The 14,461-nt window shown below is 36.1% G+C and overlaps 3 protein-coding genes across 3 annotated transcripts; 1 reads left to right on the top strand and 2 right to left on the bottom strand.

The window, feature by feature from the left end:
• The first annotated feature begins 2,219 nt into the window (after positions 1 to 2,219).
• On the top strand, positions 2,220 to 4,071 carry LOC133782615 (uncharacterized). Its single transcript, XM_062221948.1, has 2 exons — positions 2,220 to 3,160; positions 3,324 to 4,071. The coding sequence occupies exons 1-2, from the start codon at positions 2,464 to 2,466 to the stop codon at positions 3,734 to 3,736; spliced, it is 1,110 nt and encodes a 369-aa protein (XP_062077932.1). The 5' UTR covers positions 2,220 to 2,463; the 3' UTR covers positions 3,737 to 4,071.
• Positions 4,072 to 5,887: 1,816 nt separating this feature from the next.
• On the bottom strand, positions 5,888 to 9,925 carry LOC133782616 (cytochrome c-type biogenesis ccda-like chloroplastic protein). Its single transcript, XM_062221949.1, has 13 exons — positions 9,803 to 9,925; positions 9,556 to 9,721; positions 9,052 to 9,192; positions 8,649 to 8,683; positions 8,239 to 8,369; positions 8,055 to 8,140; positions 7,908 to 7,939; positions 7,464 to 7,625; positions 7,306 to 7,378; positions 7,099 to 7,199; positions 6,599 to 6,691; positions 6,339 to 6,385; positions 5,888 to 6,144 (listed from the first exon to the last, which is right to left on the bottom strand). Exons 2-13 carry the CDS (start codon positions 9,644 to 9,646, stop codon positions 6,069 to 6,071), a joined length of 1,068 nt encoding a protein of 355 aa, XP_062077933.1. The 5' UTR covers positions 9,647 to 9,721; positions 9,803 to 9,925; the 3' UTR covers positions 5,888 to 6,068.
• Positions 9,926 to 11,169: 1,244 nt separating this feature from the next.
• On the bottom strand, positions 11,170 to 14,046 carry LOC133784251 (B3 domain-containing protein Os07g0563300-like). Its single transcript, XM_062223682.1, has 6 exons — positions 13,819 to 14,046; positions 13,031 to 13,487; positions 12,787 to 12,880; positions 12,432 to 12,606; positions 11,955 to 12,062; positions 11,170 to 11,418 (listed from the first exon to the last, which is right to left on the bottom strand). Exons 1-5 carry the CDS (start codon positions 13,859 to 13,861, stop codon positions 11,956 to 11,958), a joined length of 876 nt encoding a protein of 291 aa, XP_062079666.1. The 5' UTR covers positions 13,862 to 14,046; the 3' UTR covers positions 11,170 to 11,418; position 11,955.
• Positions 14,047 to 14,461: the final 415 nt, after the last annotated feature.

Raw genomic sequence — 14,461 nt, 5'->3', positions numbered from 1 at the left:
ACAGAACATGAAGAGTAAGCACCTGTAGTTGGGTTCTCTAGGAAGATTATCAATAAACACATTTAAAAATTAAACAAAAATGCGTCCTTTTTATTTTAATTTTTTAATTAAAGATTATTACATATAACTAAATCCCACAAAAAGAAACATAAGGATTACTAGCAAGAACATGCTGTTTTTTGGTCATTTGGTTCTATTATTTAATTAATGGCATTGGGAAAAGCCACAATGGCTACTCTGGTTGGAATTATTGAGACTGTAGTTGAGTATAATATCTGTCCCAATTATCACTCCAAAAAAAAAAGGACAAACAAGCTTTTACTACCGACTCTAATACTTTATAAGTAACATTGTAGGAGAAAAACAAAGCAAAAAAAGAAAGAGAAGGCTCTTTGGTTCTTATCATAAATGCACTTCTTTATGAAACTTAACTAAATTATTTGTAGCTTTATGTCTATGGGTATTTTTGTGGTTGTAGCACATAATGTAGCTGGACTTTTCTTTTTGGGAGGCTCCAAAAAATTGAGTGACTTTGTGAAAAAGTAATTATTATTGGACCCAACTAATTAATTACTTTCATTATGCACAACCAGTAACTTTCAGCCTTTGAAAACAATCATTACTAAACAATATGTGGAATAACTATTAACTAGTTGGGAAACCATTATAGATTCACCATGTCACATCTTATATTGAATAAAAAAGATGTAAAATGTAAAATCATCATTACCATATAATATTAAAGGTTGGCTAACTTTGATGGTAAGTCTCATGTTAATTAAGCACACTGTCATTGTTCAATTTTAGATAAGTCATGTTTTCGGATTTAACATTTTATTTATTTATCAAAATCTCATATTTTTTTGGTAAATTCTCATTTTATATAATGTGTTTTGTCGAAATACACAATTGATACCTTAGATTTTGAATAATGATCACTTGGTATCATCTATTTGCAAAAACTATTCACTTTGGTACCCTGAGTGCATTTAAACTTTTAATATTCCCAAAATACCCTCATTTAAATATATAATCAGATTATTATATATCTTTTATATTTATTTAATAATAAAAAGTAAATTCTGAATTATAAAAATATTTTTTAATTTTTAATTTTTTTTATCTCTCTTCCTCCCTTTCTCTCCCCCTCTCACCCAAGAGCCACCCCGACCCCCCGCAGCCCCCCTCCAACCTTCCTACAGGCAACCCCCGACCCCCTCAGCGATCTCTCCGCATCCACCTCGGCAACCGAGTTCGATCCCCCTCGAGGATCCGACCTCCCGCAACCCCCACTCCAGTCCCGAGCCTCCCGTCCGACCCCCAGCCTCAGTTCCGACCACCCACCCCAAAAAGAAAGAAGAGAGAGAGAAAAAAAAAGAAAGAAAATTTAAAAAATATTTTAAATAATTTGTTAATTATAAATTGTATAAAAATATATAATAATTTAATTAAATATTTAAATTAGGATATTATGAGAATTTTAAAATTTTAAATGCACTCATAGTACTAAAATGGGTAGTTTTTGTAAATAAAGAGTTTCAAGTGATTATTATAAAAAAAAAACCAAATGTGTATTTCCAAAAAATTCAGGATAAATATGAATATTAACCTTTTTAATAGGGGTGAACATTTGACCTGAAAAATCCGCAAAACTCGCAAACCCGTCCGACCCGCAATCTGAAAACTCGTTTTTTGGGAAAACCCGTCAGATTCGGGTTAAATCCGACCCGAACCCGACAAAAGTCGGGTCGGGTTCGGGTTCAAACCCGAAATCTGAAAAAAAAAATATTTTTGAAAAAATGGTATTTTTGAAAAAAAAAGTGTAAAAATGGTATTTTTGCAATATTGGATTTTCGGTCCAAAACCCAATTGGCCCAGTCCAACCCAAAATCAAACTCAAAATCCGAAAAAATGGTATTCTTGAAAAAAAGTGTAAAAAAATGGTATTTTTACAAAATTTAGCTTTTCAGCCCAAAACACAAATGACTCAGGCCAACCCGAAACTCGAAAAAATCCGAAAAATTCGAATCAGTTTCAGTACCATTTTTCTCAACCCGAAACCCGTAAAACCCAAACCCAATAAATTTGAAACCCGACCCGTGTGCACCGTACTTTTTAGTTTAAGATTAAGCTTCAACTTTCAATAGTTAAAAAAAGGAAAAGTTACACTCAACTTGTCACTAGTGCTACGTGGAAGAAAACCATTTATTGCTCACGTGTCATATTTTACACACATGGAGACCCAAAATTTCCCCAACCTTTTTATTTTCTTCGTTCATCTCAAGCTGTAATCCAACGGCTCATATTCCATCACTGAAGTTCCGTACTCTTCCTATATATATAGTCTTTTTCCTCGTTACTAGTACCCTCTCTATCTCTCTTTCACTTATAAATCCCAGCTCTGGATTTTGGATCCGTCACCGGAAAATAAAAATATTTAAAAAAAAAAACAAAATAAAAGCCATGGCCATGTACTCTTCTTCTTCGAGCTCGAGCAACAATTGGGCGCTTTCACTCAAAGTAGTGCTAATTTCAACCGGCGTTTTGTCCATGGCGATGGCTGTGAAGCTCTCAGTTCCGGTGGTAACGAATTTCGTATCTTCCGAGATCCCTTCTCTATGGAGCTTCGCTCTCTCATGGCTAGAGCCTCCGTACCTTTACGTCATCATTAACTGCATCATTCTCAGCATCGTCGCTTCCTCCAAGCTCCAGCAGAAGGTCGACAATCCTCCGCCGCCTTCTCCGTTGCCAGATATGATGGTTGTTCCGCCGGTTACGGTAGAGACAGTGAAGATCTTAGACGGAAACCACGACGTCGTAGTCGGGAGGACGGATTACGCGGCGTACACCGGCCTCGTTTTGACTGGATGCGGTTACGATCCGAATGAGGTTGCAACGGCGGCGAAAGTTTCGGAAGCTCAGATCACGGTAGCGGAGACAGCGTACGCGCCACCGCCGATAAGACAAGTTTTGAAAGAGGTCAGTGCTAGTACTGATAGGGTTGTGATGAACGGCGGTGAAGAAACGGTTGTACCGTCGACGACATGGAACGGTCTACAGAGAAAAGATTCTGCTGAGCTTTGCTTTTCGAATGAGAATGAGAAACCGCCGATTTCAGCTAGGTTTGGTCACAGAAAAGCTGCCAAAGGCAGTCCCGAAGGTATTTATTGCCCAACTTTTTTTGAATTTTTCTGATAGGGATTGGACTGGTCAGATTTAGATCATCCTAACTTTCGGTGGTCAGAGTTCACATCTTATTGATTTCTGAGTGGCAAATATGTAATTAAAGTTTTGTATGTGGTTAATTATGTTTTGTGGTACAGGTGGTAAGTCGCTCAGAGTATCGAAACCGCCTAAGAGGCAGGACACGCTGGAAAACACGTGGAAGACAATAACGGAGGGCCGTCCGATACCGCTGACAAGACATCTGAAGAAATCCGACACGTGGGAATCGCACGTGCGACGGAGCAGTCAAACGAGGTCGGAGTGTTCGTCGCCGCCTCCGGCGCCGAAGATGAAGAAATCGGGGACATTCAGTGACCGGAACTCGTCGACGACGCAGCTGAGTCCGGCGAGTGGTGGGTCCGGGAAACTGAGGAAGGAACCGTCGCTGAGTCAGGACGATTTGAATCGGCGAGTGGAAGCGTTCATTAAGAAGTTTAACGAGGAGATGAGGCTGCAGAGGCAGGAGTCGTTGAATCAGTACCAAGAGATGATTAGTCGCGGGGCGCACTAGTGTGGGTTAGAAGAAGAGGGGAGCGTGTTCTCAATGCTCCTCGTCATCGAGATGATCATCAAGTCGATCCTCACTTGGAGAGACCACGTGGCGTGATTTCATTGGTTGGTCACACTTTTTTATTTTTCCATTGCGGGAAAAAATATAAATATGTTTGATGATTTGAATGAAACAGGTGACAATACATATTAGGTGTAGAATGCAAAAATGGCATAAATTTAAACGGTAAAGTTTTGGAAAGATTTTATTTTGGATTGGTTGTGTATTTAGCAATTATTTTATTATTTATTTATTACTATTTTAGGTGACTCGAAATTCCGATTTTTATTGAGGGATATGAATTGTGTGGTTAACAATGTTGAAAGAGATGAGCTTTTTTGTAGCGTGTAATAAATAATGCAGTGAAAATAGCGACCTAATGCAAGATAGAGTGATAGGACCAGTACATGTTTGGTAGAATCGATATGATATGGCCAACAAAATGGTTGAAGTTGGAGAAAGCATAGCACTCAGTCATAAAAATAGACGGCTTATAAGAGCAGAAATTGTTCTGTTTTTATTGAATGAAAAACTCTGTCTGGTTCTGTACATTTGCCTTTGTAATACTCCGGTTCTGTACATTTTCCTTTGTAATACTCCCCCGCAAGGTGAGTGGTACAGATTAGTGACACTTGTCTTGGACAGTAAGCCATTAAAAATAGACGGCTTATAAGGTCTGTAACAGGAGGAGAAATTGTTCTGTTTTTATTGAATGAAAAACTGTCTGGTTCTGTACATTTACCTTTGTTAATATACCCAGATTTTTCCTAATGTAATACTCCTCCCCGCAAGGTGAGTGGTACAGATTAGGGACACTCATCTTGGACAGTAAGCCATTAAAGTGAGAAGGAAACAAAGGTTTTGTAAAATTATCAGCTACATTATTGTTGTTGGAAGAGACATGAACTAATTTGAGCTGAACATTTTGGACTTTTTCTCGGACAATATAACAATCAATGGCCACATGTTTGGTGCGCTCATGGAATACCGGATTCTCTTAAATGTGTATGGCAGCGTTGTTATCACAATATAATATAGCTGATTGTAGATGAGGAACGCCAAAATCTTTGAGAAGAGCAAGGAGTCATAATATTTCACAAGTGGTGTTAGCCATTACTCGATATTTTGCTCGGCAGAGGAACGAGAGATAGTATTTTGTTTCTTGGACTTCCATGATACTAGGGATCGACCCAAAAATATGCAAAACCTGGTAATGGATCGTCTTGTATCCGGGCAAGTGCTAAGAAAACATGTTAGTTTCAACATAAGCTGTGAGATGAGGTTGTGATAAGAGAAAAACAAGCCTTGGCCTGAAGTTCCTTTGAGATAGTGTAGAACTCTTTGGGCAGCTTGCATATGAGGTTATCGTGGCTCACTAAGATATTGACTTAACCTATTGGTTATTGTTAAGAAAATTAACTCACCAATGAGACTTCTATAGGAAGTAGGATCAGTAAGAACATCCCCTTGGTTGGCACTAAGCTTTATATTTGGTTCCATTGGAATTGAAGAAGCTTTAGCACCTAGATATCCTGTATCACTTAAAATTTGGAGAGTAAAATGACATTGTGAAACAGAAATACCATTTGTAGAGCGACCAATCTCTAGACCAAGAAAAAAAATGTAAAAGACCAAGATCCTTAAGTTGAAAGTTAGAGTGTAACTTAGCTTTAAAAATAGTTGCATCTAGATCATTGTTACTAGCAATGACAATGTCATCAACATATATTAAAAAAACAAAAAAAATTAGTAGAAGTGGTTCTTATGAATAGAGAATGGTGAGAAGGAGATTGTTTGAAGCCATCATTGATAAGAGTAGTACTTAGTTTAGCATACCATTGGCGTGAAGCTTGGTTCAAACCATACAAGCTTTTATTTAACTTACAAACAACATTGGAGGGAAACTCCCCCTTAGGTGTGAAACATGTAAACTTTCTCATTTAAATCACCATGTAAAAAAGTATTATTAATATCCATTTAGTGCAATTTCCAATTTTTAATGGCAGCTAGAGCAAGTAAAAGTTTTAAGGTGTTAAACTTTGCCACTGGTGCAAAAGTTTCAAGGTAATCTATACCTTGTTGTTGGGTATAACCCTTTGCTACTAGACGTGCTTTGTACCTGTCAATAGTGACATTTGTATTTTATTTTATACACCCATTTATTGCCAATACATGTTCTGTTACAAATATTTAGATGATTTGATATACAATACATGTTTGAGTCTTTGAGATGTAATTTTGAGCTGCCTTTTTGTTTTATTTGACTTTATATTTTATGTACGGGGAACAATATTTACATAGACATTGTTGAGGCTGGGAAAAGTTTATCTAGGAAAGTATATACACCTCCTCCTAACAGTAGGGCACCACTGCAAAAATAAACAAGGAAAAAAGGTGAGAACGTGGAAAAGAATAAGCATAGTTTGGTGTCTGGTGAATATGGTTAGAAAGACGGTTTAAGAGAAAGTTAAGCTGCCATTATAAGAGTGTACAACGAGAGAGTGAAACCGTAAATTATATTCAATAGTTGTAAAAGATCAAATGAAAGATCAAGAATCATCACCTTACTGGGTTGATCCAAGCTGAAAATTTGCGAAATGAAAGCAGGCTCTGCACATAGCATGAGTCAAATTATATTGAGTAGTTTAGTTTGAGAAACAATAAAGCAATAATCTGACTTCAATCACCAATATAAGGGAAAGAAGTATAGCATTTTATTATTTTGCAATTTAGTCAATTTCAAAGTTAAAATAACTGATGGAAGGAATAGTTTACTTCTTGTTCAACAAAACAATTAGCGTCTCCAATGAAAAAACCACATACCTGCAGTGCTCCAGCAAAAGAAGCAGCAAGGAGCAGAGGAGCAACATAGCCGGTGGTATAGGTCAGCAGTAGGCTTCCGCCTATAATTGGGTCCTGTTATAAAGGAGAAACAAGGCATTGAATATGTTAACTAGCTAGACAATGTCATATCATGAATGAGCTAGAATGCATCTCTGAAATTTGTTGTCGAAATTTTCCTTGTTTATTGATTAACATATTTGCAGTTTAAGAACATTCAAGGCCTGCTGTCACTGGATAAAAAATTAACTCAATCAGCTAGTATATTTTTGAAACTAGGCTCCCCACCAAACCCAACTATATTTGGGGATCAGAAAACTATAGCAATTGCTATGTAGGTACCCAGGAGGAACTCGAACCTCAAGGTTTCATAGAGCAAACCACATGTCAGATTATTTGAGCTACTCCTCTTGGGTTTCACTCAGCTACTATACAAATCCGGTTGGAATGAGTCCAACAGCATTAGCAAATATTTAAAATACCTTGGAAGTAGCTACATATGCTAATAAGCTGGCGAGTACGGGGGTACTGCACGGTGAGGCAGCTAAAGCAAATGTAAGGCCAGCTAGATATGCTTGCACACCTATCAAATTGTTTCAAAATTGAAACTTGTAAGATTTTTAGAAAACCAACTCCATACAAATAAGAAGAGCAGTAAAAACTAGAATGAAAAGAAAAGGGTCAATTACTTGATGGCAAATTAGCAGCAGCAGCACGGGGATCGAAATTGTCAAAAAAAGATGGAAGTCGCAATTCAATTATCTGCAAATTTTACATGTAGGATCAATCACACAATGAATCGTTAGAATAAATGAAGTCAGAACATTCTTCGATAGCAAAATAATACCTCAAGGAGATTAAGGCCCATAACAACAGCTAAACCTGAAGCAGCCAAAGGTAACCCTTGACCTATCTGTCCATATGCCTTTCCAGCAAATGAGGCTGCTATGCCTAATACTGCTAGTGTAGTTGCCAACCCCAAAGAGAATGAAATTGAATTCCCAATAACCTGGCTAGGAAAGATATCAAAATTCATAAAACAGGACCACATGTGGTGTATGATGCAAAGAAACACATCAATTGGTGGCCTTCATTTAAATGCATATAGCCACCAGAATTATTTTTATACTCTTAAAAGGGCCAATACCAGTGATAATAGTTCTCATTTTCATCATTTTTTAATATAGTATAGCATGTCCACAGACCCTTGGGTTATAGAGCTCACCGGTTCAGCAATGGAAAACAATAAAGGAACATTTGGATGAAAATAACTCAGTTAGCAAGCAATTACCTCTGATCTGCTTTTCCCAGAGCCAAATGCACCTGTAAACAAACCATAAATTAGTATACGTAATGGTAATATGTACAACAGTTGCCAAGGGATATAGCCAAAGATAATGACACAAGTGCGGAGAGATTTTACACATAAATTGCTTACCAATGTAACCAAGGGTCAGTGGTAAAACACTCAGAGTACAAGGTGAAAGGCTGGTTACAAGCCCTGCCCCAAAAATTACTGCCACACTGCAGAAAATAATACACTTATAAAAATAAAGCATAAAACAAATTTTGGCTTGTAAGTTCACAGATACCCATAGAAATTGAGGGGGAATGAGCTGAACCTAGTGAAACTTAGTGCTGCTAATTGGTCCTGAACAGCATCATTAGCGGATTGACCAGCAGTAAAAAGAAAGCCTCCAAACCAATCTCCAAGGCCTCCACCAGACAAAGTGTACACTGAAGCAGCCGTTTCCTGGCAAAGAAAAATAATTCTAGTTCCTGGATATATATGCAACCACATCTAGAATGAAGAGTTTCATAACAACATAAAGCAGTATCTTTTGGGGAAAATTTCAGAACTATATTTCTTGAAAAAACAGCTAAATGTGATTATCTTAAGTTCTTAAAGCTTTTTTCACATTAGATGACAAAACGGGAAACCACAAATTTGTAATGAATACGAAGTACACAGAAAGAATCAATAAACTAGGAAGCACATAAGGAAATTTCTGAAGAAAGTTCTTGTACTCACTGCCTTTGCTAGGTCGACTGCAGCCAAATTTGCTACTGAAATCATTATAAACAGAGGAAACTGATTACAAGCAGTCATTATAAAGTAATGAAATGCTCATAGATGAACTATGAGACAAGAAATAAGACATAAGTGAATCTGTAAGAAAGAACATTAAATAAAACACGCAAATGAAAAGTGCGACCACATGCATAAATAGTGTCCAAGAGTAAGTTAAGGTGATGAGTACTTTCCAAGCCATCAAAACAACATTCCCCTCCCAAGTGAAAAATTAAAGGATCAGGAGAACATAGATGCAATACAATATAGAAAATGGGCAAAAAAAAACATTTAATAAACCTCTTTGAAAAGGGAGGACAAATAGTATAACATATCATGTTAAGCAAAGAATAAACACTATTACCAGCCATGGCATTCATAACTGCGATAAAGCTCAAGCTGCTGTTTACATTGATCTTTGACAATGGTACAAGTGCTCGGCAATGATCATCCTCATCTATGGAAGATGATTTTTTCAGAAATGCGATTGGCCTCGTATGGATACCTTGAAAATAAAGATTATAAAATGTTATATAACATTCATACAGGCAATCTCACTAGTCACAGAAATGTTAAGGCCTCTCACTATACAATAATGCCATTTGCAGAAAATTGGAAATCAACTTTGTCAATGGCTCAATGAAATTCTTCAAAAAATAGTAACCAATAGAGTTTATTAAAGCTAATTGAAACAGTTCCTCAAATTCTGCAAACACTAAAATTTTTAATTATAAATTTCATTAGAACTTGGAACAAAACGAAGGATAGACTACTTAAAGGTGAGAACTTTGTTTCCCTAGAGAGTATAAAACCCTAATAAAACACATGAACAATAGATGGTAGGAAAGTAGAGACCAAACAGACTCACCATTAGTCCTTTTGCGAGGAGCCCCCTTGAGACGTGAAATTCTGAGAGAATGAATGCCATAGCTACCGCAACAGTTTAGGATTAAACTCATCTCAAGGACGATTACACAGAATCTTAGAGACCGAAATAGGGAATTTCGAATCTTAAATTGTCCCTTTTTCCAAAACTGTTTCCAACCCAGAAATAAGTAGTGCAGATACTGGGCTAGCAAAATGAGAAATGAAACAAAAATTGAAAATTTTCCTACCCAATTTTCTCAGCAGCCAAACAAGGGGTTATAGATTTTTATATAGAGAGAGAGGTGTCAGTTCTGGTTTGGAGTAGCGAAATGAAAGTCAAAATGGTAGTTTTTTTTGTTGTTTTGTTAGTTAAGAGACAAACGGCAGTTGGTGAGAGTAGAACGTTAAACATAATTTAAGTGACACGCCAATGCTACATTTCTGATTACTTTCATTATCTCAACCTCTTTCTTTTTTTAATTATTTTCTATTTGTCATTTGAGTTTGTTGTGAATATGTAATATAGTTTTTGTCACCTATTAAAGATTGTTATGATTACTACTCAAAATACGACGTAGAACTTAACAATTTGGATTTCATGACTAACTTTTGTTCATTCAATGAATGATCTAACTGCAAAATAACAATTTTAAAGACCATATTTTCTATTTACTACAAATTGAAAAACTTAAGATGCAAAAAATTGCACATAATAATGAATGATGAAAGGAGGTGAGAGGTCCACCAAAACTAAATTACAAAAAAGATTCTCAATCCCTTAAAAACTCAGAAAACATCAAAATATTGAACTATTCTACATTGCTTAGCCACAATGCACCCAATGCCCCTTAACTCTATTCCATAAGCTATCGACAAGACCCTCTTTCCTAGAATTGAAAACTCCAAAGCTATAACGGCCAAAAAATTGCCAATAGTAGTAGTGTTTGCACAACTGATTACTGATATGCACTAGAGGTCGACGAAATATCCTATCCCTACAAGTCATCTTATTTGCCATGTATATAACTGTTTCGGGGACTCAGATTTGGATAGCTATTAACTAAAATATATTCAAACTATCTGAAATCGAAGTCATGCGATTGTTTTCCAGGTGTAAACAATGGCTTCCGTTCACTATCTTGACAATTTCAAGAGGACTCATAGCATAGATTTAAGCATAAAAACTTGGTCCACTTCTAATGCATTTTCACCTATATTGTTCTATTTCCAAGACCATGATGTTGAACCAGTTATGGTAATGGAATTCTAGCATGTACCTGAGTAGAACTAAACAAACTGTTCCTTCTGTAATGTCTCAATAGTATCGAACTCTGCGAGTCAACGTCTAGCCAAACTTATATGACCCCTCACTCATTGAGACTCCTTCTATAAACAATGAGCTAAGACTCATCTTAGCATTTCCAATCTAAAGATGTAAAAGCCACTGTTTAAGAACATACTTCAAGTCAATTAGTTCAATGAACTATAGAATATATAACCCTCCCAAATATACTATGATATACCATCAACAATCTACTTTTAAGGACCTAACAACCTTGAACCACATCTAGTAGTTCCATCATAGGACATAGAATGAAGTTATGTAAAGCTAAGTTGCACATAAATAAAAGTTCAAACAAATTGTCACAAACATGTTCTGTCTTTCAGTTCAAGGAGCAAGAAAATTAAATGGTCTTCAATGAAGTTTTCAGAAAATAAACTTAAGTTTGTAGTACTTTGCGAACGCCATAGGTTCAATAACTAAAAAAAGGAAAACAGCAGTCCATGAAATGTAAAACACTAGTTTCTGTCACCACATAGCAATTGTGCCCAACCACCCTTCACCGCATCAGAGGACATGATCCTGAGAGGTAAGAAAAAACTTGTTAGGATCATTGCCAAAAGAACAAGAATTTAAGTATGATGAAACACTTTAAAGTTGAAAAATCTAATCAACAAAACCAAATTTTGTTTAATCATTAGACTTTTTTGCAAGGCAAGTTGGGCCCTCGAAAGAAGTCTCCAACCCCATGGTTTTGGACTTCTGTTTTGTTTCACTGTTGCAGGTTTTCTTGTTCAAGAGAAAGAAAGCTAGTTCTGATGCCCTACATTCCAGGCAAGAAATTAACACAATTCTCTAGTGTAGGAATATTATATCAGATTGAACTCAGAAAGAGAAGCTAGAAGTAATATTCCTTTTTTTCTCTCTCAATCTATTATGATTGCAAAGTAGCAAGCGCAGAATAAAGCTTATTGTTTGTACTAGTAAAATGCCCCCAAATGAGAGTGAATCAAAAGCCAATATGAACCAAATCTAACAAACACAAAACACACTCCTTTAAACCAATGTGAAGCCATATAATGAAGATGAAAATGCCGATTACTTTTATGGTGCCTTACCTTAAGAGTTGGCAGAAGCAGGTGCACCGGATGCACCAGACGCACCATATGCACCCGTCTTAGTTTCAATGACCAAAGTTCCTTGAGGTTCCTTCCGGTAAAATGCCACTGAAAAAATTCAAAATTATTGGTCACAGAACTACCAAGCCACATATTCTTAAAATGATTTTTTTTTTGTCGGGACTTAAAATGAAAATTTTAAACACATGCAGATGTGATATTCAAGAAGAAATAGACCAAGGTTCATGATGAAAGAACTTCCTCAATGTTGACATAATTGACAATATGAAAGAACTCTTAAGTACTTCTGACAACTTTGGAAAAATAAAATAAAAAGGGCTAACATTTGTCTTCAAGTGAGATGAGTTCAATAATGAAATGGCAGTAGCATAAAAGCAACAGCAAACATCAACAATCACAGTGAAGCAAAATGAAATGGATTTAAAGACTTTAATATTGCATGAGTTACATAATTACCTGAGTCACCAGCTTGCCAATTCACCGAGGACATGTACTGCTTCATTCCTTCCAGTATATACATCTTGTTGTGATTATTCAGCCAAAAACGGTAGTGAAACTGCCAGTCGTTGCCTTCCATATCCTGGATATTTATGGCATATCCTTGGCCATCAGCCACAGCTGGAAAGTAGGTCTGTTTCATTGTAACTTGTGAGTACTCTGTCAACATATTTTCAAGCCCAAAGTATGCATTCTATTTTTCAAAAAATAGTTCAAACTTATGCAGTTGATCATGAAAATGCACCCTTTTCAAACCAGTTTACAATTTTAACTTAAACTAATTCAAATCCTAAATGGGAGACTTTGAACTCACCTCAGCGCTACGCTTAGGCAGCACCAGGTGTGCTAACTTGGGATCAGTATCAGTATCACTCAACAGCTTCTCAAAAAGAGGAACCAGATAATAACTTGAGGTTAGATATGTCAAGGATATGGAACAATAGAGATGCCAAGTTCAGATGGGGGATTTAAACATATTTCATGTTATACTCATTTCATATTGGAATGTAAAATACTTTACTTATGGATAACATAACACAAGGAAAAATAGAGGATACTCTTCAGGGATCATATTAAGGTCTGCATCAATCATATTAGACGCGTTTGGAGGACGTAAATTAATATCCAACGAGGCGTTCACTTGAGAAATTTGATTTGCCCCCTCATCGCCAACATTAGGCACATTTTGAGCTTGTGCAGCACTAACACTCCCCGAGATGTTCTCTTGATATGTTTGGTTGCCCTCCTCAGCATTTAAATCAGGCAAATTCGGAGGATTTGAGATCATATTTCCTGAGCCGTTCTCTTGATTAGTTTGTTCAGCCGCAAAAAAATCATAAGGCACAATTTCTGATTCCATTGAAATAGTCCTTATCTCATACCTAGTATCAGTCACAATAGAGTGGAGTTGAGGCACAGTTCCGGGGGAAGCAGCCTGCATAATTGCCTCATTATGCAGCAGATGGTGATGGTGATGATGATGATTCATGGAATAATCATGTGGTGCCATCATTCCTATAAAATGTAGAACTTAGTATCTCAACAAAACCAAATGATCATAAATTTTCATAATTTGATTGTTTGGTTTCTGGAAATCATCAAAGCATAAAATGAGAAGCAATAAAAAGGAATCTCAGCCAAAGAAATTCAGAAAAAGAGCAGGCATACTGGCTAATAAGCAGATCAATCAATCTTGAGACATTCAAATATGATAATGTTCAAAATATTTTGAGTGCATTAATCAAAACAACATGATATGTTTGGTTGCCCTCCTCAGCATTTTCAACATGAGCATTATCAAATAAAACATATATAAAGATTAAAGATGACTGAAGATAAAACTGACCAGATATCACTTCACCTGAGTCAATAGACTGTTCAACTTCCATGGAATTCCTCACATTCCATATAGACTCTGCAGTAGCGTCCACAGTGATCAGACGTGGATTTGGTTCCTGAGTTACAGAACACTACAATTAACAGGAGAGAAACATTTTCTAAGTTTGAATTCATTGAGAAAACAGAAAGTTTAGACTTGAGAGAAACTTTTAGCAGAGTGAACAAGTTAACATAGCTCTAGATTAGTGAACTCTTACGAGACTAGTTATGAGTAACTTTTTATGGCATTATCTTTTTATGACCTTAATAATAACCACAAAGTTGATAAAAAAAATACAATTTATATTTATAAGTATAATTTCTTTTTGGTGTAATGGTTTAAAGAACTATTAAATTGACATCCTAGCTGTTGTATTTTGTTAAGGTAATATCTAATCTAACAAATTCTAGAACAGAGTGACTGAATGGTCTTTAATATTTGAGATATATATAAATATATGGGTAGTGTAAAGATAAAAATATCCGACCTCTGATTTTTCTATCCAATTAGTACATATATACAAAGAATTCAATTCTGTAATACAGTATGAAGATTAAAACATAAGTTTATATATTTTAAGAAAATAAAGTTTTTTAGTTCATAGTCATTT

This window comes from Humulus lupulus, chromosome 6, assembly GCF_963169125.1.
Source record: "Humulus lupulus chromosome 6, drHumLupu1.1, whole genome shotgun sequence".
NCBI lineage: Eukaryota > Viridiplantae > Streptophyta > Magnoliopsida > Rosales > Cannabaceae > Humulus > Humulus lupulus.
The sequence above is the reverse complement of the archived record's forward strand: the minus strand, read 5'-3'. Positions and strand labels throughout refer to the sequence as shown.